This window comes from Mustela lutreola, chromosome 4 (genome assembly GCF_030435805.1).
Source record: "Mustela lutreola isolate mMusLut2 chromosome 4, mMusLut2.pri, whole genome shotgun sequence".
In the NCBI taxonomy this organism is placed as follows: domain Eukaryota; kingdom Metazoa; phylum Chordata; class Mammalia; order Carnivora; family Mustelidae; genus Mustela; species Mustela lutreola.
Genome location: NC_081293.1, coordinates 87495278 through 87517907, shown reverse-complemented (window position 1 = coordinate 87517907; position 22630 = coordinate 87495278). Strand labels below are relative to the sequence as shown.

General features: G+C 49.1%; 1 protein-coding gene across 3 annotated transcripts in view; it reads left to right on the top strand.

Annotated features, from left to right (window-relative positions):
• DISC1 (DISC1 scaffold protein) overlaps positions 1-22630 on the top strand; it is a 367278-nt gene that overhangs the window by 270182 nt on the left and 74466 nt on the right. For all 3 annotated transcript variants that reach the window (XR_009352717.1, XM_059170453.1, XM_059170454.1), the window contains one exon: positions 15766-15826. Coding sequence is in view for 2 of the 3 variants with exons in the window: in XM_059170453.1 (XP_059026436.1) it covers positions 15766-15826 (61 nt within the window). In the remaining variant the exon portion in view is untranslated. The remainder of the gene's footprint in view (positions 1-15765; positions 15827-22630) is intronic.

Genomic DNA, 22630 nt, shown 5'->3' with positions numbered 1-22630 from the left:
GTAGTTGCTGAGAGAATGAATGAATGAATTCAACCTGAAGTTAATTCCTGCTCATCTTATTTCCCTACTGTCCTTTGGATCAGCCCCCTCTGTCCAACCCATGAACGCATCCTGAGTCCAGTCCCCTTGCATTACCGCCGTAGCGTTCAGGAGACCCTCCTACGTGTAGTCCTCTCCCCTACGACCCACTCTGCAGTGTAGTCACATTGTGTTCACGGACAAGGAACCTGCCCCGTCAAGCTCTTCTGTAGAACCCGGAATGGCCCCCCTTGGTAGGACGAAGCCCATATTCCCACAGGGACAGAGGAGGCCCTTCCTGACGTGCCTCGGCTTCCTCCCTCTGCCCTCCTTTCTACCCACGTGCCTTACCCTCTTCCTCCTTCCTCATGCATTCATCTTCAGCCACCTGAACTCGTTCCCCAATGCGCCCTTTCTCCCTTGACTTCCGAGCTGGCCGGCCCCATGGGTCCTCCCCCTTGGTCGCTCTGCCATGCTGCCTGCTTTGGTCCTTGTACTGTGCTTGGATTTCAGCTGAGCGGCTCCGTCGCAGGACACCTCCCTGACCTCCACCCATCTCCACCCTGGGAAGTGCCCGTGCTCGCTAGCTTATGCCATCATGACCTCTCTCCTTCCCTCCCCTGATGTGCGGCAAAGACCTCTTTACCCTTGTCACTCCCTCGCTGGTTCACAAAGGTCTTGAGGCCCCTGGGTGGAGCACGTGATCTCCTTCAGCACCTGGCACGCACCAGCTGGTACCTAGCAGGGGCTCGGGGCGTCCCCGGCAAACCGGTGACTTGGCTTCCTGGGGCTTGATGAACCCAAGCCAGGCGATCTCAGCAGCCAAAGGGGCACTCGTTCTGCCGGTATTGATTTGCAGGCACAATTATATGTGTAAATGCATTTTCCCTGTTCGGCCTTAGGACCCAATGTTTGAAAATTAGATTTTGAATGTCCCATCCTCCTCACTGGCATCTCATGCTTCTAGACACTTAGTGCATAATTTAAAATGAAAGGCATGGAAAATTGGACTCATTTAGTTTACTCTACTTGAAACCCATGTTAGGCTATTTTTAAATTCTCATGGATCTTGTGCTCTTTAGGGTGTGTTTGAGGGGGAAGAAGGGAGGGAAGGTGGGCGGGAGGGGGAGGGGGGAGGGCGGGGGGGAGGGGTCTGTTGTAAGCTGTTAGAAATGCCCCATGTTATTATTGTACTTTGTTTTAATACACTCAGTTTCCACATTAGCATTACCCCAAATACAATTTCCAAAGTCAAAGACAGAAAATGGGATTCCGCCGCAGCGTTTGCCGCACTACGTTCCCAACTGCAGCGAGGGCCAGCTTGCGCTGTGAGTCACAGTGGGGAGTTCCAGCATTCTTGCTTCTGCTTCCCAGCCAACACATTCCCCTGTCTCCGCCATGCCCACAGCAGACAGCAGGTGGGAGCTGATCAAGATGCTGGCATCAGCAGTGGGCACAGACCTCCTGACTTACATACCCTGCGCTCTCCTAGGCACCCACGACAACAGGTGAGCTTAGGTGCGCCCTTCACCAATAGTCCCAAATCCCCATTCTCACATCCAGAGTTGGCACACAACCTGCTCTCACGTTTTCCTATATCAAGCTGCTCTGCTCTCCTAGGGTGGGAGTTGGAGATGCCTTGGGGGGCTGGCGCTGAGCGTTCCCACTGAACTTGAACCTATAAGGCACCAGCAACCCCTTATGCCTCCTACCGCATGCTCCTACCACATGCTGGCCTTCCCCTTCCCCAGGGATGCCAGAATGCTCACTGCCCCTGCCCATGGTCGGGATGTTTCCCGTGTGCCATTCTCTGCTTTATGAAGCCACAGTGAGACTCAGCAGCAGCGCCCAGTATGTGAAATCAGACGCACGTTGTAACAGAGCTAACAGGTAATCTAACAGATGCATAGAGAACCCCCGCAGGGCGAGGTGGGGCGAGGGCATTCTCCTGAAACTTGTGGGCGGGACAGAAAAATAAAAACAGAAAAAACCACCACCACTACTACCACCACCACCACCACCACCAGGGAAATGAACCCATAAATAAAATAAGCACCAGATGTTGTAAGGCCTGTGAAGGCAGCAATCAAGGATCAGAGAGAAAATAATCGGGGCGGGAGGCGCCCTTTAAGGGTTAGCATGGAAGCTGGGGATGAAGGACCAGAGTGCTGCCCTCTAGCCCGGGGAGCAGGGCAGGGGCTCCAGGCGGAGGGGGGGCAAAGAGCCTGGTGTGGAGGGGACGAGGCCAGGCCAGAGTGCCAGGGGTGAGGTGTGGATGGGGAGATGGGGGACCGACCCTGTCACACCTGCAGGACTCGTGGAGAGGTTTCAATTTGGTTCCAAGGGTGAAGGGAAGCCAACACAGGGTGTTAAGCAAGGTTCTCTGGCCTTTCTCTGGGAGAGGGCGGCTGTGGAGAGGTTGGGATTCGCAGGCCCCTTCCCTGGGCGAGGGCCCAGCTGCGGGGTCGGCGATGACGGTCCTAAGGGTTTCCACTGAGTTCTGCAGCCAGTCTCCTCTGCGAAGCGGAAGTAGAAAAATACAGTGGCCAGGTGGGCCAGACCTCTGTTCAGGGCATCACGGCGGACCCCTAGAAGGGCAGCCGGGGTGGGCGCTCTTGGCCCTACCACCCCCGTGATGAGCACCCTGCCTGGCCTGCATCTGTGATGCCTCTCCTGGCACGGCTGCCCCGGGAGCCTCCTACTGCACACGGCTGCCTGGGCTGTGGAAGAGCAAGGATTCTGTTCCCTGGTGGCTGCTTTGATAAGGCTGGAATTCAGCTCTTTCATAATGCCGTGTTCATTGCTGATAAGGCTTGTCTCTTTCTTTTCCCTTGTCTGTTATAGAATTAGCGGCACGTGTTGGTGAGAGCAGGCACGTCTCTAATACCCATGGGGCTGGGGCAGAGGTACACCACGAGGCATAGATACCATGTGTCTGAATATTAAGAGTCATAAATCTAGCTGGTCGATGGCTGAATGTAGCAGGTTCTGTTGTCCAAAGTTGAGGTGTTCAAGTATAGGTTTTATTATTTTTCAGGCATGGTAAGGCCAACAGAGCAGGAGACGCCTGTCCTTGGAAAGAGTTGGTAGCTCACAGGTCCCGGGCTTGGGGGCCACGCAGGAAAGTGCCGGGCTGTCCGGAGGCAGAGGGATCAAGCAGGAAATGTGGGCAAGGGAGCGGGAAGAGGTGTGGCAGGTGTGCAGGCTGAGAACTGGCTGGTTTGAATAATTTCAGGGTTCTGGGGCATAGGCTGCCTCTAGTTGTCTGGTACCTGGGTGAGAAGGGTAAGGGTGAAGGAGGTGGGCTCTGGGTCGGTTGGTTTTCATAGGAAAGTCTTACTCTCAGGCAAGGTGTTGACTATCTCTAGGAACTGGCTAGCCCTGGGAGGGGCAGTCAGTCCTAGGACCAGCAAGGGTTATAACGTACAGAATTGTTGAACCACTGTGCTGTATACCTGAAACTTATATTAAAGATTTTTTTTTTTTTTTTTTTTTTTTTTTTTTTTTTTTTTTTTGGACACAGAGAGAGAGAGCACAAGTAGGCAGAGAGGCAGGCAGAGAGAGAGGGGGAAGCAGGCTCCTTGCTGAGCAGAAAGCCCGATGCGGGGCTCGATTCCAGGACACTGGGATTATGACCTGAGCCGAAGGCGGAGGCTTAACCCATTGAGCCACCCAGGCGCCCCTACCCGAAACTTATATAACAGTGCATGTCAACTGTACTTTCATTAAAAAAATTAATTAATAAATCAATTAAATACATAAGTAGCCACAAACAGAAAAAATAAAATAGAAAGTAAAAACATGATTCATACACTTGACCAATTTAACTTCTTAATGGTTGGAGACTAGGTTCGGATTGAGAATTCTTGGATCCCTTGGAATCTGTGCCAGGATCTTCTGCAGAGCAGTTGGCTATGGCCCTAGCCCCCCTCAAGGGCGACCTCCCTTCTTTGCCATCTCCGTCATCTCTCATTGTAAGTGCCCCACATACAAGCCTATGGACCCCCTAGCTGGCATGTCCAACCTCTGTCCACCACTTAGCACTGAGGCTTGCATCATTCAAATTGTATATTGTGTGGTTTGTCCCGCCTGGAGCATGTTTGTCCTGAGGTAGCTGGTTTGCAAACTATTCATAATTTTTTCTCTGTTCATTTTTTCAACATCCTGGCTCGGTGACCCGTGCCTGCGTGGGCCGTGTGTGGAAGGAGAGGGAGGCACACTGGTTTACATTGGGCCTCTTGAGGACTTGGTCCACAGGCAACAGGTACCTGGTCCTGTGTGGCCTGGTCATGGGGCCATGTTGGGGTGACAGCGAGGGCCCAGATGTGGGCACTGCATGCATGTGTACTTGCGTGCGTTTGTTGGGGGGTTGTCAGTAGGAGGCAGGAACCTCATAGCCGGCTGCACTCATGCATTTGTGAAATTGTCCCCAAATGGAAAATTGTTCCCATCTGAGTAGGTGCCTCGGTGTGACTCCTCTGGCCTTTCCCCCCGCTTCTGTACAAGGCTTGAGAGAATACATCAATGAAACAACTCTAGGTAGGATCGTAGATCTTCCATTCACAGGTATTTTGTCTTCTTGGGGGCGTCTTATTGCTATGCCGGCATCTACTTGCTCCTTTCAGTGCACGGTGCGGGGGAGGCTGGGGATGTTGTGAGCTGCGTCTTCTGGGCTGAGTGTGTGGTTCTCCTGCCTCGGAGAGAAGTCATGTCTACTGCCTCGGAGGGAGATCATGTCGCCTGCCTTGGAGGGAAATAATGTCTACTGCCTTGGAGGGAGGTCATGTCTCCTGCCTTGGAGGGAAATCATGTCTACTGCCTTGGAGGGAGGTCATGTCTCCTGCCTCAGAGGGAAATCATGTCTACTACCTCAGAGAGAGGTCATATCTCCTGCCTCAGAGGGAGATCATGTCTCCTGCCTTGGAGGGAAGTCATGTCTCCTACTTGGTAAAGGCATGCCCTTTGTTTGGAGGTGGCTGTTAAATGAATTTTATTTGGGGGGGGGGGATAAAAAGGCCAGTTCACTTTTGGACATTGTCATAGCCTGTAAGAGGTCGGGATAGTCTGTGAGCTTCATCGGGGATTGGTGCTGTTCGAGCGCCCACCAACTAGCTTGAGGAGCATGGCTGAGCAGGAGGTTGACGCCTCTGTGTTGCAGGACGCCTGGTTGAGGACTTGGCATCTAAGGGTGGGAGTTTTCAACCTTCTGTCTTTATTTCACTGCCCGCTGTACCTCCCCCTCTCGTCTTCCGTGTGCTTTGTTCTGTTTGTAATAGAAGCTGAAGCATGTCCGCGTATTCATTCCCTTCTCGGTTCACAGGTCCTCTTCTCCAGGGAGCCCCCACAGCCGTGCCTCTCCCCTCAGCCTGGGTTGCATTTGTGTCTCTCCTGCACCCTCCTGCGAGTTATTCTTTGATGACTGCAGGCACTTGGCACCCTGATCTTCCGTTCTGATTTCCATCTCCTTATCGGGGTGTCGGTCACTTGGGAAGGGAAACCATGTGGTCTTCATTGAAGCTTCCCTGGTGGCTGGCACAGGACCTGGCCTAGAGCTGGTGTCACAGGACGTACTGGGCACCTTCCCCGAGCCCAGGATTGCGCTAGGCACTAAGGGTTGAGCAGAGAGGATCAGCCATGTCCTACATGAACTTGATGGCTATGAACTTGATGGCTATAGGAAGGTCTGAAGGGTCTGCAGACGCCCAGAAGAGGTGAGAGCACCATGGGAAGAGGGGACCTATGGCAAGAAAGCAGGGTCTTGTAGCCCCTCAGTATCTTAGTGGGTAGGAGGGCAGAGAACATTTCGGGAGGCTATTCCAGGCAGAGGAAACATCAGAGCAGAGGCAAGAGTGTCAGGAGTCAGAAGAGGCGCTGTATTGGCTCAAATCACCACCGTGGAGGTGGGAGTGGGGGTGGGAGGGCAGCAGGATGCTGGGCCCAGGGGCTTGGAAGCCGCCTCTTCTCTGTCAACCCATCTCAGCTTTGCCCTCACATGGGGACCAAACTGTGGCTGCAGGCGGCTCCCAGCCATTTTTCAGCGCTGGCACTGGAGAGGGAAGGTCCCCTTCAGTTCGTGCGTGTTTGAAAACTCTGGAGCGAGGAGCCAACTGGCTTATATGACTGTCTCCTCCATCCGGGAAAAGTCTCAGCCAAGAGGAAGTGCTAGGCTGTGCTAGCCAGGGGCTGGGAGGAGGGTGATTAGCACCTCCAAAGGAAAGGGTGTTGGGCAGAGAGTCCCTCTGCTGGAGGTGGTGGACAGGGGTCGCTCTCCTGTAGGACTGAGAAGCAGAGTAGCTGGTGATGTTAAAATCTTCCCCTCTGTATCCCCAGCACGACCCTGCCGAAGTCTGCTAGGTGCAGGCAGCAGGCCAGAACCGGGCTGCCTGCTTTGTTGCTTCCTCAGACAGCGCTGAGGGGACATCCAACGTGGAGAGCTGGGGATCTGACGACCTTCAGACGGTTCCCCTTCCTTGCCCCAGGGGACATTCAGAGCTGTCCTGCCAGCATTCCAGGATCTCTCTTCCAAGGGCAAGAACTCAGACCAGACCTCGGGTGCTCTGTGTCCAACCGAGAGATGTCAGTTTCAAACCTTTAACAGTTAAGGGAAAAGGGACTCCCTTCCTTCTGTGAAACGCTCCGCGCCTTGAGTGGAATCCATCAGTTACGTTTCATGATAATTGCGCAGCAGGATTATGTATTTGAGAACACATCGACTTTGTCGTAAAACTGAACTGGATCTCCCCTCAACCTCAGCCTCCGTATCCTCAAAAAGGATTTAGGGAGTTACTGTAAACGCGATAAGGCGCCCACATGCGTACATCACGCTGACACCCCGTGAGCTCATTTTCCTTCGCTTACGAAGATCAATGTGGATGTGGGCTTTTTTTTCTTTTTAAACACATATTGTGTAACAAACTAGTATTCCATTTTAAAAACCAAGCCCCACGTTCCACTCCTTGTTCTGTCAATAAGAAGAGAAGTAAATCCCGTGTGCACCCATGTGTGTCTGCATGTGCTGTCCATGTTGGAGGGGAACAGGGAGCAAGAGGTAAAGAACAGAAGTGCGTGTTCTCGAATGGACCGTATGAGGCAACGTAAGTAAGTAGATATTTGAAGCAGTTTTTAAAATGTAAATGGATCTCCAGGTCCCCTCTCTTTCAGTTATTATTATTATTATTATTATTTTTAAGATTTATTTGTTTTAGAGAGAGAGAGAGCACACGTGAGCAGGGGGAGGGGTGGAGAGAGTAGGAGACAGTAGACTTCCCTCTGAGCAGGGAGCTGATGCCGGACTTGCTCTCACAACCTTGAGCCCATGACCTGAGCTGAGACCGTGACCTGCGGCAAAACCAAGAGAGTCTGATACTCAACCGACTGAGCCACCCAGGCGCCCCTCCACTGTTTCAGTTACGCGCACTGGCAGGTAAGAAGGTAGACCTGAGCCGGCTGCTGTCTGCCGGGAGAGCTGGGGAGAGGCGCTTGCCTTTCCATTGGTGGAAACATTTGGCTAGCGAGGACACATGTGTTGGGACTGTGGCGTGAGGCTGCTTGGGGCTGCTAGCGTCCCGAGCTATCTTTTCTCCCCATCTGCTTTCCATACCACGCGTGCTCGGTTTCTCTTCTAGTCATGGGATTGTGCTGATTAGGCCGTGTGCGTCAAGGGCACTGGGAGAGTGCATGTTGGAGCAGGTCTGAACCGGGAAGGTGAGAATTACTGTATCAGATGATACCCAATTAACTCGTGACGAGCACAGCAGGGGAAATTGGAACTCGGGCTTTATCATTTATGGACTGGAATCTCTCACTGTAGAGGCAACATTTTTAAACCTAGTGGCGTGTACCTCCTCCTTCCTCCTTCCTTCCCACCTGCCCACCATCTCTACCCATCCACTCAGGTGTGGCTTCTACAGACATGAGGATCAAGATGGGACACAAGGCACTGAGATGCGCTCTGGGTTCAAGGGCTGTGGGGCGGGGCTCCCCGGGGCAGCCTCGCGGCCCCACAAGGGACAGCCGCCGCTGCACACCAGCACTGGGGGCAGAACAGTGCAAGCGAAGCATAAACATAGTTCAGAATAATTAGTTTTACTTTCCTTGTGGATGACGGAGTCATGACGGTGCTCCAGTTCTGAAAAAGCCTTTCCTCCCTCTGACCTTTGGGTGCCTCTGCTGGTGTGAGGTCATTACAACACAGCATTCTCACTCAGATCCCCCGAGGAGGACCCCTGGATGTCCAGTTCCAGGTGTGGCTGTGACGGCTCAGATCCGGGGCTTTGGGACTGGCCCATGTCCTGCAGGCACCTTGCCTTCCTTTGCTGTGGGATCCCGGCCCACATCGACTAATCTTAATGTAAGCTGAGGGGGGAAAATGATTCAGAAATTACTGAGAGGGTAAAATAATATGACATTAAATGCCCGATTTTCAGAAACATGAATCTTACTTTATGTGCAACTGCTGTTTTGGATTACCCATGCCTCCTCGGGCTTTAGCCAGTGTGGAAAATCCTTTAAGACAGCTACTCCGTTCACTTCCTCAGGAAGTTCATTTTCAAGCCCCTCAAGCTGGGCAGAGGCTCTTCTGCGACCGTCCCAGAAGAGACTGCTGCTTTAAGTTCCAATCACGGAACTCCGCTCCTTGCTTTTATTCACCACACGTTTATGTGACCATTTTCTGTCCCCAAACCAGGTGTTCTCCAGGCTAAGGGCCGCGTCTGACTCCTGTCTGCAGCCTCAGTGCTCAACACGCAATCGGGCACATGGTAGGCGTTTAAGAGACGCGAGATGGATGTATGAGTGAGAAGCAGGCACCCCTGAAGAGAAGTCTGCTCTCTGGTCCCATTTATTAATTCTGTCAAATCCGTATCTGGCCATTTGTCTTCTCTCTGCAAATCTCCTATCGACGTCAGAGGGAAAGAGAGAGAGAAATTAGCAAGGCCACACTGAATGATGGCCCGCCAGCGGCACGCGAAGCCATTGCTAGTTGAGTGATGGTGTGTTTCTTTGGTTCCAACCCTAGGGAATGGACAATGGCCTGTCTAAATCCCCGCACAGATTGTCTCCAGCTTAACTCAGGATCTCCGCTTGGGATTCTATTCAAATGACTACCACGCATAGTGGTAACAGGAAATGACGTAAATAAACAAACGTATACATGCGGGTAATAATCTGTTTGTGAGGCTGCATGAAGCTGGTGTCTTATTATTGGGAGGGAACCAACATGAATATGAGCCTCAGAGAATTATTAATCATCTTCTCGTGCGACCTGCTATGAAATCACCTTGGCCCTATCCCCTTTACACACACACACACACACACACACACACACACACACACACACACATACGCATGTATATTACACAATGGTAATTTATTTTAGCAGCACTCTCCCCTACAATTTACATACAATCGAGTTTCCATTTGTTTTTGTTTTTTTTTTTTAAGATTTTATTTTATTTATTTGACAGAGATCACAAGTAGGCAGAGAGGGAGAGAGAGAGAGGAGGAAGCAGGCTCCCTGCTGAGCAGAGAGCCCGATGCGGGACTCGATCTCAGGACCCTGAGATCATGACCTGAGCCGAAGGCAGCGGCTTAACCCACTGAGCCACCCAGGCGCCCGAGTTTCCATTTGTTAATGGCATTGTTCTTTGCAATTGTCCATGCTCTTTGCCACTCTGACTTTTTACAGAAGTCTTTGGTCTCTCTTTAATTTACTCTCTCTGTGAACTCCAGCTTCATGTTGTTGGTGGCTAAAATTTCACATGCATTATTCAATGTGCATTTCCTGAAGCCCTGGGTTATTGAAAATGGAAGTCCTGGGTTCCACAACAATGGGGTCTGGGATGATCTCTCACTGGCTTTGTGACTTTGGTCTTTGCCGCCCCTCTGTGTCATCCGGGCAAAATGAGGATAATCATAGAGCAGCTTCATGGGCAGTATCATTGTTTAGCATTTAGAACAAGGTGGTTAGAACAGTTCCTGACACACAGGAAGGGATCAAGGAAATGTCCTTGATATCATTAACTTGGGATCAGGTTTTCTCATAGCGAATTTCCGATGTGACAGGTTCACTGTGGTATCAGCAGAGACTCATGGCTGGTGTTTCCCTCTTGTCCTCTGGTAAAAAAGTTGACTTGTGTAGTGCATTGTTTCATGGATTCCACCATCTTTCAAGGTCTTAGACAATACCAGTCCATCACACATATCAAGACAAGCAAATCACAAGTTCACTTTCCTGTGTTGTTGACTTCCCTGGGTCTTTTTTGGCTCAGTATTAACTACTTCATCCCCATGCATGGTTTAATGACTCAAATAAACAGAAATTCTTTCATTCCCTGCAGTAGAAAAATAATACTTTAGATGTTCGAAAACTTCTCAGAATTCTGCATTTTCTCCTTTGTCTTTCACATCTTCCTTTGGGAGGATTTTACTAATGGGAGTTAATTGGGTTGAAATTGATACTTGAATAATGAACCTTGAAAGCCGATGACTTGTTTTCGTCAAGTGAGGCCAAGCCTTATGTTACTAGAATTACTATGTTACTGGGACGTTCCAAGAAGACGGCCAGTGTTAGACAAAATCTGTGATGAATGCTAGACTGATGGGGTCCCTTTGGCGTCCATTGTGGAATCTGAGGTGGTACCGTAATCACCCCAGGATGCTGCCCTTATCGATAGAAGACGCTGGGGCTGAATCTCTTAGTAGCCGCTGCTTCATTCAATCTCACTGCAACTCTGCATGGGTGTGGCTCATTTCCTGTATGATTATCATCACAAATATTGCTTTTTCTTTGTCCTTTTACGACACAAACAAAGGATCTAATCCACCAAAACCTAGTCAGCCCTGTTTCCAACTCAACGTTCTTTTACCTCCCTTGTTTGTGCTGAAAAGGGTATTGCTGGGTAAATTGGTAGTGTTTTTTCATCAGGTACCTTGGGCCATTTGTGGATTATCGGTTATCGTGAAAATTTACGGCAAATGTTGCCGGGCGCTCCAAGGAGACATCAAAGTTAGAGGGTGGCCCCACCGCTCTCTCTGTGACCCTCGAAGCCATGTCTCTTAGATTTAAATAGTGCCTGGCGCGAAGTAGGGCCCAGGGTAAATTCCTGTAACTTTGATTTGTGTTTGCACCTCGCACTTGCCTTAATGTTTTCACAGATTTACTGCATTTAATTATCAATCAGTTTTTGCTTAATTAGATTCATGAAGTTAATTATATGAGTTCCATTCTGAGAATATTGCCCGACTCTGGATGTCAGATTCCCTTAGCAAATGGAGAGGAGAGGAGGCGTTTCTGCATTTTCCCGGTCAGGAGGCCGATCGACCTGGAGTAATCAGCTTTCTGCAGCAACGTTTTCGATTCTTGGAAGCTTGCCTCAATGCCACTACCGTTCTCTTGGTGTCCACTCTAACGTCAGGTTAGGAAAGGAACGAGCAGAGGGACAATGAGGAAGGAAAAAAAGATGAGCTCTCCCCAGTGCATCTCCTTCTCTAGAGAGAGGGAAGTTAGTGGGGGCAGAGGGAGACGGAGAATCTTAAGCAGGCTCCAGGCCCAGTGTGGAGCCCGACATGGGGCTCGGTCTCCTAACCCCGAGATCGTGACCTGAGCTGAAATCAAGAGTTGGACGCTCCACCAGCCGAACCACTCAAGCGTCCCCACTTGGGCATATTATTTAGGAAGATGAAAACGTAAACTCCCTGTCTACAGCCCCGGCCTCTCCGGAAGGTTGTAAGTCAACCTAGTTCATAGGCATGAAAGGCAGTTCAGGCTGCCTGGCTGGGGGACGGGTCAGGATCTAGGGAAGGTGGGATTTCAGTGCAGTGTCCATGTCAGAGGGCAGCCTCCAGGCGAGCGGAAAAGCACGGGAAGCTGCCTGGGTGCCCCTGTGCGGCGCCAGGCGTGTCACTACCCAGAGCCTCAGATGCTTAGATGAGACAAGTGTGTAGTGATTTCTGAGCAAAATCATTAATATGGAATCTACCTGGATTACTTTTAAACATACGGATATGGTTTTCGTCCTCAAGGGAGGTGCGGTGCATTTTTGTCTTTTGGATGAAAGATGCCATCGTGATAGAATTGTAGGGACGTACGGTCGCCATGGGCTGCTTCCGTTACCCTCACTCCCTGAGAGACACATCGTGTCTCCTCGTGCCACACGCCAGCGTCTTCCAAGTGCCCCTCTGCACGCAGACCTCTTCTTGACCCACGTGCCCAGCTTTGTCCTGTACGTCCCCCCGGGGCGGCTCATAAACTCCAGGTTGTCAGATTTCAAACTTGAAAACTTTGGAAGCTTCTCAACCGCTTTTATTTTTCCCAGTTTTTGGAGGTAGAATCGATGAATGAAATTGTAAGGTACGTGACGATTTGATACATGAGTGCGTTGTGAAAGAGCTACCTCCCCGTCCATCCGGTAAATTCACACATCCATCACCGTACACGTTTGACTTTTTTTTTTTTTTTTGGTGAGAATATTGAAGTTCTACTCATCTTAGCAAATTCCCATCTAAGACTGAACGCTTGCTCGTCTCTTCAGACTGGTTTCACATGCATTCTTCTCATCCCCATTGATAGCAACTCTGTTTTCTGGTGGCTCAGGGCAAAACCCATGTAGTCATTCTTTCTGGGTCTCTTTCTCACACGCCTGAATTCAATCCGTCAGGAACCCCTGCAGTCCCTATCTTTAAAGTAAATCTAGGGACGCCTGGGTGGCTCAGTGAGTTAAGCCTCTGCCTTCAGCTCAGGTCATGATCCCAGGGTCCTGGGATCGAGCCCTGCATCGGGCTCTCTGCTCAGGGGTGAGCCTGCTTCCCCCTCTCTCTCTGCCTGTTTCTCTGCCTGCTTGTCATCTCTCTCTCTGTTAAATAAATAAATAAAATCTTAAAAAAATAAATAATAAAAATAGATCTAAAATCTGCCTCCTATCCCCCACTCCTGTGACACCGTGGTCTCAGTCCCCACTACCTCGTCCTGGAGGATGGCTCTAATCTTCCTGCTTCTCTCTACGTCTCTCGTGTCTTCCTAGAGTCCAGTCCAACAGAGCGACCGTGACCCAGTTTGTTGCCTTTTTTCTCCAGTGTTTTCCCATTTCTCTCGGAGCGCTCAAAACCCTGGCATGGCTTTCCAGGAACTACAGCTATGTAACAAATCATTCCCAAACCCAATGACTTACAGCTGTTTGTTGTGTGCGCCCATTCTGTGAATCAGGCATTTAGGTCCAGAGAAGCCGAGATGGCTTGTCTCTGTTTCCTGACGTCTGGGCCCCTTGGACTCTGTGGTTCACACCATCTGAAGGCTTGCTCACCCCCATATCTGTCTGTTGGCTGAGAGCTTCACCTGGGACTTCGGCCAGAACATCTCTCCATGGTTTCTCCCTGTGGCTGGGGCTTCCTCAAACACAGAGGCTGGGTACCCAGTAGAAATAGCCAGGCAGAAGCTGGACCCCAGCCTCAGAAATTAAAAAACATCCTTCCCGTCATTCTCTACTGGTTGTGATATCATAGCCTGTTTAGATTCAAGAGGAAGGAAATAGAATTCACTGCTTGATGGGGAATGGCCAAGTTCTGGAATAGCGTGTGGGACCCAGAATATTACTGTGGCCGAGTTTTGGAAATACAGTTTGCCACAGTGGCCTGCATGATGGGGGCTGGGCTCTTCCTCTGCCTCATCTCTTTCCCCAGAGAATGTCTCCTCCAGATGTTGCTGGAGTAGTCAGGTGTGCTGCTGCCCTAGGACCTTTAGCCTGCTTCGTCCTTCTAACCACCCTGCTCTTCCCAGGAAGGCTGCTCTGTGCTCCCCCTGGCCCTCTTCATGCTTTTACTCAGATGTCACCTTCCCAATGATGCCCGACCCCTCTGCAGCCCCATTCTGATCCCCTTCTCTTGCTTTGTAGCACTTATAACCTCCTGGTACTCTATGGGACTCTTCTGTTTATTCGTTACTACCTGTCCCTACCAGAATGAAGCTTTACAAAAGCAGGCATCTTTATTGCTTCTGTTTACAGGTTTATCCCAAGGGATTATCATGGTGTGCGGCATACAAAAGTATGTTCTGGGTATGAAACAGGGTGCTTCCGGTTGGGACATTCTGAATGTGTAATCCTTGCTCCAGATAAACCAGGGAACAGGTCTCAGTGGCAAGGAGCCATGTACCCACACCTTACTCCCCATGCTAGCGCAGTACCCAATGCACTGTAGGTGCTGAAAACACACATTTGGAGAAAAAAAAATTAGCACAACTTCACTTGTAAAGGAGGTTGACTCAAGTCAACTAGATTAAGGGACCCACTTAAAGAGTTGCGTTCACTGGGTACATTTCTGTTTTTATCTGTTACGAACTGATGAACAAGAACTTCTGTTTTAATTTTTGCATCCATATTTGGTTTCTTTATGAGGAATTTCAAGGTCCTTTTTCCAGTTCCAACTATACCGCCCTGTCCCTTACCCTAACACGTACATGGTGACAAAACAGGGTCCTGAGAGCCCCCTCGGCAGAGGCTCAGGGCAGTGAGTCAAACAGCGTGGATTTTGCTCCCCACACATCCCAATGTCAATGCATGAATTGCCTCTGAGAATACAGGTTGGAATAAAAACACTAATAAATTCCACAGTGGTGATAATAGTGGTCAGGGTAGAAATGGCAGCAACATTGCTAATTACAGCCACCCTCTGATGGGGACTGCTCTGATGCCACCTGCTCTCCTGGGCACTTCATCGTCCTCTCTCAGTCGGCGGTCACCTTGAGAGGATGGCGTTTTCTTCCTCCAGAGGAGGAAACAGAGACTATCAGGACTTGTCCAGAAGGCACCGAATCTCTCTTTTGCTCTTTAACATAAAAATACTTATATAGTAAAACAGCATGAGTTCCCCCTCTTATTCCCTCTGTTTAAAAAAAGTGACAATGTCAAATCAGCATTTTGATTTTTTTTTTAAAGATTTTATTTATTCATGTGAGACAGAGAGAGAGAGAGAGAGATAGAAAGAGAGAGGCAGAGGGAGAAGCAGGCTCCCCGCCAATCCTGGGATCACGACCTGAGCCGAAGGCAAATGCTTAACCGACTGAGCCACCCAGGCACCCAACATTTTGATTTTTTTTTTAACCTATTAAGAGGGGGAAAAAAATTAACATTTTCTTCACGTATAAAAGACCAAATGTGTTTTTATGAGTGAAGGGCCTCTCTGATCCACGGGGGCACCACAAATCATCGATTCCTCCACCTTTGGTGATTATGAGGCTCCAAGTTCATCGCTAGGGGCTACGGACCTCCCAGCTTTGGAAACTGAGTCACTGAAGTCAACTGAACTCAAGTCCTGTCAGGATCCCGTTTCCATGTGGGTCTCAGTGGAAGGGTTTGCAGTTCCCTACTCCTGTACCGGTGAGCTTCTGGTTCATCCCTAGGATGGGAGTTGCTTCCCACTTGGATCTTTTTTTTCATCCTCTGCCACCAAGCTCTTGGCTACCAGTTGGGAAAGATGAAAGGCACAGAGAGAAGCGGTGTCCACGCCCAACACCCAGGGAGCTTCCTTTGGAAGCACAGTGCCCAGATGGAGGCACTGGGGGGCCTCACAGCATTTCCAGCACCTTCCTCCAGGCAGCCCCCACCCCGCCTCGCCCCGTGAACTCGCCTGCTTTCCACACCAGGGAGGCAATCTTTACTACCAGTCCGACTTTGATCCTTTGGTGTTTGGCTTGTAGTGGAGCACTCCTGGGTTTTGTTCCGTCTTTGCATCAACTTTGGATTTTTGTTTTCACAGAAATGAGTGTGAAGGAGAGTGCTCTGAAGTACATGGAGATGCTCGAGGATAAGCTGTGTAGGTAAGGATCACAATGTCTTCGCGACCGACGCCGCCGTGTGCCCGGGTTCTTGACTGGAACGGAATTTAGTGACCGCAACGAGAAAGGCTAGCCAGTTTCTGTAATAAGTGAACAAAGAAAAACACACAAAAAGGAGTCCTTTGAATTCCGTGACAGGATTCACGCAGGTGCCATATAAACACCATCCTCTCCCCCACCCGATTCTTTTCTCCTCTTTATAGAAAGTAATAGGTGACGATGTTGAGAAGTGTCTCGGCGAGATCACAAGTTAGTTTTCATGTTCCATAAGACGGATCTTCTGTGCCATGTTAAATTCCGAATTCATGCCTTGGTCTGTTTTTTCCTTTTTTCTTTTTTTCTTTTCAAACTCTGAAGTGGGTCTTACAGATTTTGACCCAGCTTATACGTGTTTTGGAGCAATATAAAAAAATTGCACATCTTAGGTTCTGTTTTGAATCCCAAATCAAAACCAGCGTGAAAATTCGCGGTTGCCTTTTTTTTTTTTTTTTTTTTAACCCAATTAGGAATTCAGATTGGAGAAACATTACGGATGTTGTAGCATGTCAAGATGTTTCTCATTTTTGTGGATGTGTGTGCTCATGGAAATAAATCCCAGCCACCAGGATCTGTTCCTAATTAAGGAAACAAGTATGAAAATGTAATGTGTACTTTCTTCCCCGGGAGTCATTTAGCTTTATGGACTGTTTTTGCTACTCTTCTGGAATTGTTAAATAACACTTTAACTAGGCTATGCCTTCAACCTCTAGGGGCTCAGATGATGCCATTGGCTAAAATGCTTGTGCTTTAAGAGACACGGAGATGGGATGCTTTGCTGAGTTCTGCTCTGTAGGGCAGGGAAGGTACTGTGGGATTTGTTCTCAAGCTTGCAAAGCACGTTCTTCCAACCATTCACTGCCTATTTCCCTGCTTCTGGCACCATACACATGGGGAGGAACCATGAGAAAGGTGGGCCGTAGAGAGTGGGGGGTAAGGAGGGGACATAGGAAGGAGCATCCTCCAAAGAATGTTTCCCCTCCTTCGAAAATAGGACACTCATCTGGGTCAGGTGCTCTGCTGCTCCCCTTCTCCCCTGGGTGCTCGGGCAGGTTTCAGCATCTCCCTGTTGACCTCATCCAGCTAACATTTTTAGCCACGAGCACTGCACACACCACATGTTCCACTGGGATGCTGGTTGGCAGGTCGGAGGTGAAGGAACTTGGGCATCGGTGGAAAGATGCCCCTTGAGAACACAGCTCTCTGCAGGACAGGTCCCCGCCCCCTGGAGTTGGTGTGGATTTTAATAAGCAGCAGAGATAAATCCGCTACCTAGCGGACAGTCAGCAAACACTTGTTCCCTTCGCTTCCTGCTGCTTCTGGTCTTCGATCTCCTCTTCATCGAACGGAGTGAACAGTCCTGCCCAAGACTCATTCATTTCCCTCCATGCCAGCCCCTCCTGCTGGGTATCCAGCCCAGAGAACTGTTCATCACCCGCTTGGTCGGGCCCTTGCACCTGGCTGCTGCCTGGGTGGCACATAGGCTCCCCTCCCCCAGCCCTCACCTCCTGCTCTGGGTCACCGAGTCCTGCCAGGCTGGCCTCTTGGGTGCCCTGGAGCCCTCCCACCTGGCCCTGCTCCTGTGGGTCTGTCTTCTCTCTCACTGAACCACCATAAGAGCAGATTTTTATGTTTTTCTGTCTCGTGTTGCCCTTCCCACTCCACTCTCCAGGTGGTCTTGAGGGAGCATGTTAAAGTACAAATTTGGTCATCCCCATCATCCTAAGGATAAAGCCCAAACACCTTACCTGTGGCTCCTGCACTCTTCCATGTGGCCTCTGTGTGTCTGTCAGTGTCACCCGTCATCACCCTGCCACCCTCCTACTCGCTTGTACGGATTCTGGTACGTTTCCCAAGGCCACTGTGTGTTTTCTCCTGTGGAGAGACTAGTGGAGACAGGGGAGTGGCCAAGGGTTGTTACCCAGGGAAGTATCCAGGTGAGCCATGGAAAATTACTGACAGTAGATCACGTTGACTGGAAAGATGGCGGTTTCCTGCAGCTCAACCCAATATTTAGGGATTTGGAGTCACTTCGGGAGGGTCAGACACTCTGGCCGGAGCCTGGCCTGTGTCCTCCCGGTGGCACACTCCCTCTCACCGTTCCCCTTGCATGTGCCCCAGTGGCTGCTGCCGGCTCTGCCCCCAATGGCCCACATCTGTCTCCATCTTTTCACCCTTCATGCTTTCGCTGCACCCTCTTCGGAGCCTCCCTTGGGGAGTCTTGACTCCCCAAGACTGAGAAATGTGCTTGCCCTGAATTCTTTTCCCTTTCAAAATGCGGAATGAGCGATACGGGTCATGTCTATCTTGTTGAGCATGTATCCTCTGTGATGTGATGGTACAGAGCAGAGTAAGGGTATCCAACAAACGGTGAGCTCATGGTTGAGTGAACGCAACTAATTCATAGCCCCCCACTCCAGTCCATTCTTGCATCATCTTCTGCCTCCTTCCCTGCCCTTCTGGTCACGTGGCTGCTTGAATCGCATGCATTCATCACTCAGGGTCCACCAACAGCCTCAAATGACCAGAGAGGCAGCTGACCCATCCTACAGCCTACTTCCTGAGGACTCTTTGCTGTTTGAAGCTGTAAGAGATCTGGTGCAGATGTGCTTGAACCGGTGTGGTTAGAAACACTGGGATTGGAGGGAAGGCAGTAGGCTGTAGGCAGAGTTGCAGACAGAGGCTAGGTGAGCCTTAAGGTGTGTGCAGGGAGCTTTACCGCTGCCTTAGAGCAGGAGGCCAGATTGGATGCCATGGCAAGGGTGGGAATGGTCAGCGCCCCCCCCTCCGCCACCCACGATAGAACCGTCTTCCCCACTGGCCCAGGGAACAAGGGTCGCATGATCCCATCACAGTCCCAGTTCTAACATGAAAACCAGCATCTTAAAACACAAACCCTGTTTTTTGCACCGAAGAGTTTGCATCATGGTGGGGGCTCAGTGAATACTGCGGGATATAGGCCAGAGCAAGACGAGAGGCCGGTGGAAGTCTTTGTTGCTTACTCGCCTATGGCCTCTCTTGGTCTTCCGGGGATTTCAAAAGGAAGTGTCTGAGAACTGAAAAGAATGTTCATTTCCCAATTTGAGTGTATGGAGGACACAATTTATGATCCGTGCTTTAGCGAGATTTGGATCGCGCCAGTTGTGGTTTGGGAGACAAATCTAAGGGACAGCAATATTTTTGTTACTATCTCAGCACACACTGAGACAGGCTGGTGGACTCAATGTCCCACTCTCCATCAAGAAAGCCAAGTGAATTAGGGATTAGGAAGCACCTGATCCCATTAGCGGTTCAAGGGGATACCAGCACGGGACAAAACAAAGCATGCAAATATTCAACAGGGGCTTTTAGTCTATATTTAAACAAAGATTTGCCTTTTAACAGTCCGAGTTCAATTAAAAAAATAAGGAGAAAAGAAATTCTCTTCTGAATTTGAATGCTTATAAAAATTCACAAAGTTTTTTTTTCAAAACTTGTTTTTTGATCATGGCTTTATTTGCTATCAAACTATGTTAAAGCTGGAAAATAGTGAAGGCGCTTTAATCATTATGTTGTTTTACACGCTTAGGATACCTAGTCAGTCGAGTGTAATTGTCAACAGATAAATAGTAAAATCATGTATCTGTAAATTACACTCATAAACTCCATTTCATTTAACACACATGAGAATAATATATAGACATATATATAAATATACATGTACATGTACACACACACATAAATAAACACACAAATTTGCAATAGAAAAATAAATACATTTCTTAGTTTTTCTATTTATTTTGAAAATTCTCTTTTAGCAACAATGCATTGACTGGAAGTCTATGCAGAGTCTATGCAGTTAGAGGGGGTCACATTCTCTCCTTTAATATTTAACCTTCCTATTAGGGGATGATGTAGGCGCTGGGGAGAATATGGCTGACCATTTCTCTATGTCAGCGAAAGGCAGACATTAACATGCAAATAAACCTTGTTCTCCAGAAGAAAATGAACTGAGCAAAAAAAAAAAAAAGTCTGAGTTATAAGTCGGATACATGTATGTCCCTGTTTCTCCTCCTGCAGACAAGACACTACTTGAGGATTTTTCCTTGCTCAGCTTTTTCCAGGATGTTCCTCCTTCCTTCTCTTCGCTGGACGGGCAGGAGGGTGACTGCCCCCAGGATCACAAGGCCAGGCCCAGTCCCTTGCGGCTTTCCTCTCCGTTCCCACGGCCACCGCCTCTGACTCGGGAGCCCTCTCTCCTCAGCCCCTGGGTGCACCTTTCTCCTCAAGGCTCAGCACAATACCCCTTCTCTATAAAGCTTATGGCCTTCTCCTGCTTCCTTCTTGGCATGCACAGTGGGAGTGACTTAGGACAATTTGTTGCAATGATTTCTGTCTGATTCTATTAGACTGTGAGGTCCTGGAGCATGGCTTCCATGCCGTACATGATTTGTATTCCAAGGGGCTGGCACGCTGTGTGGCATGTGGTAAACATCCAAGAAAATTACAGTTAGTGCAGGAAGGAATGGCTGAATAGCAATTGTATCTTGATACTTTATTTTCAACTATTAGATGCAAAAAGTTAAGGCAGCCTAAGGAGGTACAATGCCCCAGAAATCCTTTGGTCTTGCCATCAGATCTTAATGGTATATACCAGAAGAGAACAACAACAACAGATCTACTCTCAAAGAGCTTTCCTCACTTTTTCTTACTCCCTCAGGGTTATTGTCTCCAGAGGTTGAGAGTTAAGGGTGCTATTTTGGGCTGGATGATTTCCCTTGTGGTCAAATCTTGCTTTAATTTCCTTTGTCTCCATTATTACATCTTCTCTGTTAGCTGTCTTACCCGAAGACTCAAAAGAAATATTAAAAAGTTGTATAGATGGGTTGCATCTTTTACTGACCATATGTTCTCTCTCTAAGCTTTGTGCTGGAGAAAGTCACTGTTGTCCAATAGCAAACCTGTGTCCCTGGCTGGTGTGCACCAAGCGCTCCGCCCTATGGCTACGGCGCAGTGGTTCCATTTAACCTCGTGGAATCTCTCCTATGCATGACTAATGGGAAACTGTCTCTTTCTTCTAGCCTCCTCCAGTTCTCTTGCTACTTTTTTTTTTCCCCCTGCAGTTGACTATGAAAGCTTTGTCAGTGTGGTTCCGGGGATTATAGGTTACTTTTGTTTCCTCGTGCTCTTCCGTGTTTTTTCTTAAATGCTCCCCCCCCGACCCCTTGGAGTATGTATCATACTTTTGTAATCAGAAAACAGAAAAATCATTGAAATTTGTTTTGAATATAGAAATCGTTAGATACATCTTGGAAGGCTTTCTTAGTTTTAGAAAGGACTGTCAGACACACACCGGTTTCATCTGAAATGTACTTTGAAATTTAGAGACTGGTATTTTGCACAAGGTGATCTACTTCTTTTTTAAAAAATTAATGATTAGTTTCTACTTATCTTGAATATTCCATATGGATGGTTTGATGGGAAGGGGTGGCTGGGAGGACTCAATCTGCTAACGAAAAGCCAGAGGTGACTGGCAGAGGTGAGCAGGGTGGGAGAAGTCCTATTGGTTTCCTACCTGGACCCCTGACTACCTCTCAGCTTGCTTGTGTGGATGGCTCTGGTTTCATGCCAGAAGTCAGGAGAAGCTGAGAGTCAGACAGCTAGCTGGAGTTCGGAGTACCCATCTGGCAAAATGGTATCGACCTTCTGTGTAAGGCAGTGTGCAGAAGACGCTCTCAGGCGTGCCTCAGAGACCAAGGTCTGTTCCCCCACCCACGGCTGCCAGAGCCTGTCTGTCATGGCCAAGGGCAAGAGCTGATGAGCGACCGACTGCCCACAATCCAATGAGGATGGGAATCCCAGCTGAAGATGGGGCCCTTGTTTCTACCCACTGCACACACGAGCGTCCATTTGGGTGTGGGAAGCACATCATAGAATTCGATTTTACGTTTTCATTTTACCAACTTAACTTTTGTCCTTGAAAGCAGTCTCGTCCTTGAACTGTTTTATATGTACGTAGTGCAATGTGTACACAAGTTCTGAAACAAATACTGTAGTGCCTGCTCGTGCTTGCATTACATGAAGTATTAGGGACAGGGCCCCAAATAATCTTCCTCTACTTCTTTTCTTTTTCTTTTCTTTTATTTTATTTTATTTTTTTCAGTGTTCCAAGATTCATTGTTTATGCACCACACCCAGCGCTCCATGCAACACGTGCCCTCCTTAATACCCACCACCAGGCTCACCTTACCCCCACTCCCAGAGGTCACATTGGGCAGACGTCCACCCCCTCCATCCACGAAGGAAAAAGGGAGTTAATTCTACAAGAAAAGGGGTCAGCACTGAGGCTTCCCAGAGACGATGAGAGCAGGGCATGGAGACTGAGAAGGAAGGGTTAGAATATGCAGAGAAGCGGGAATCTAAAATGTGGTGGCAGCTGAGCGGGGACTTCAGGTGAGAATTCCTGAGCCTGATTCAGGTGCCTGGCCCTTAGCGGTAGAAGAGCTAAAAGCCCAAGAGTCCCCTTATCCTAGGGGTGTGTTCCAAACCCCACGGAGCGACACTAGCTCTCACGGGAGGCGTGGCGGCAGGGCGCCCTGAACAATGAATGGAATTCTTTTAGATCCCACATAGAATGCCCTTTATGCCAAATTATGCAAGGTAATTTTGAAGTTCCTGTGCACCTGGGACAATCCATTCTCAACCATATTGAACTTATTTCAAAAGTTGTTAAGGGAAATGAGTGTAAGAAATGGCAGCTGAACCCCCTCC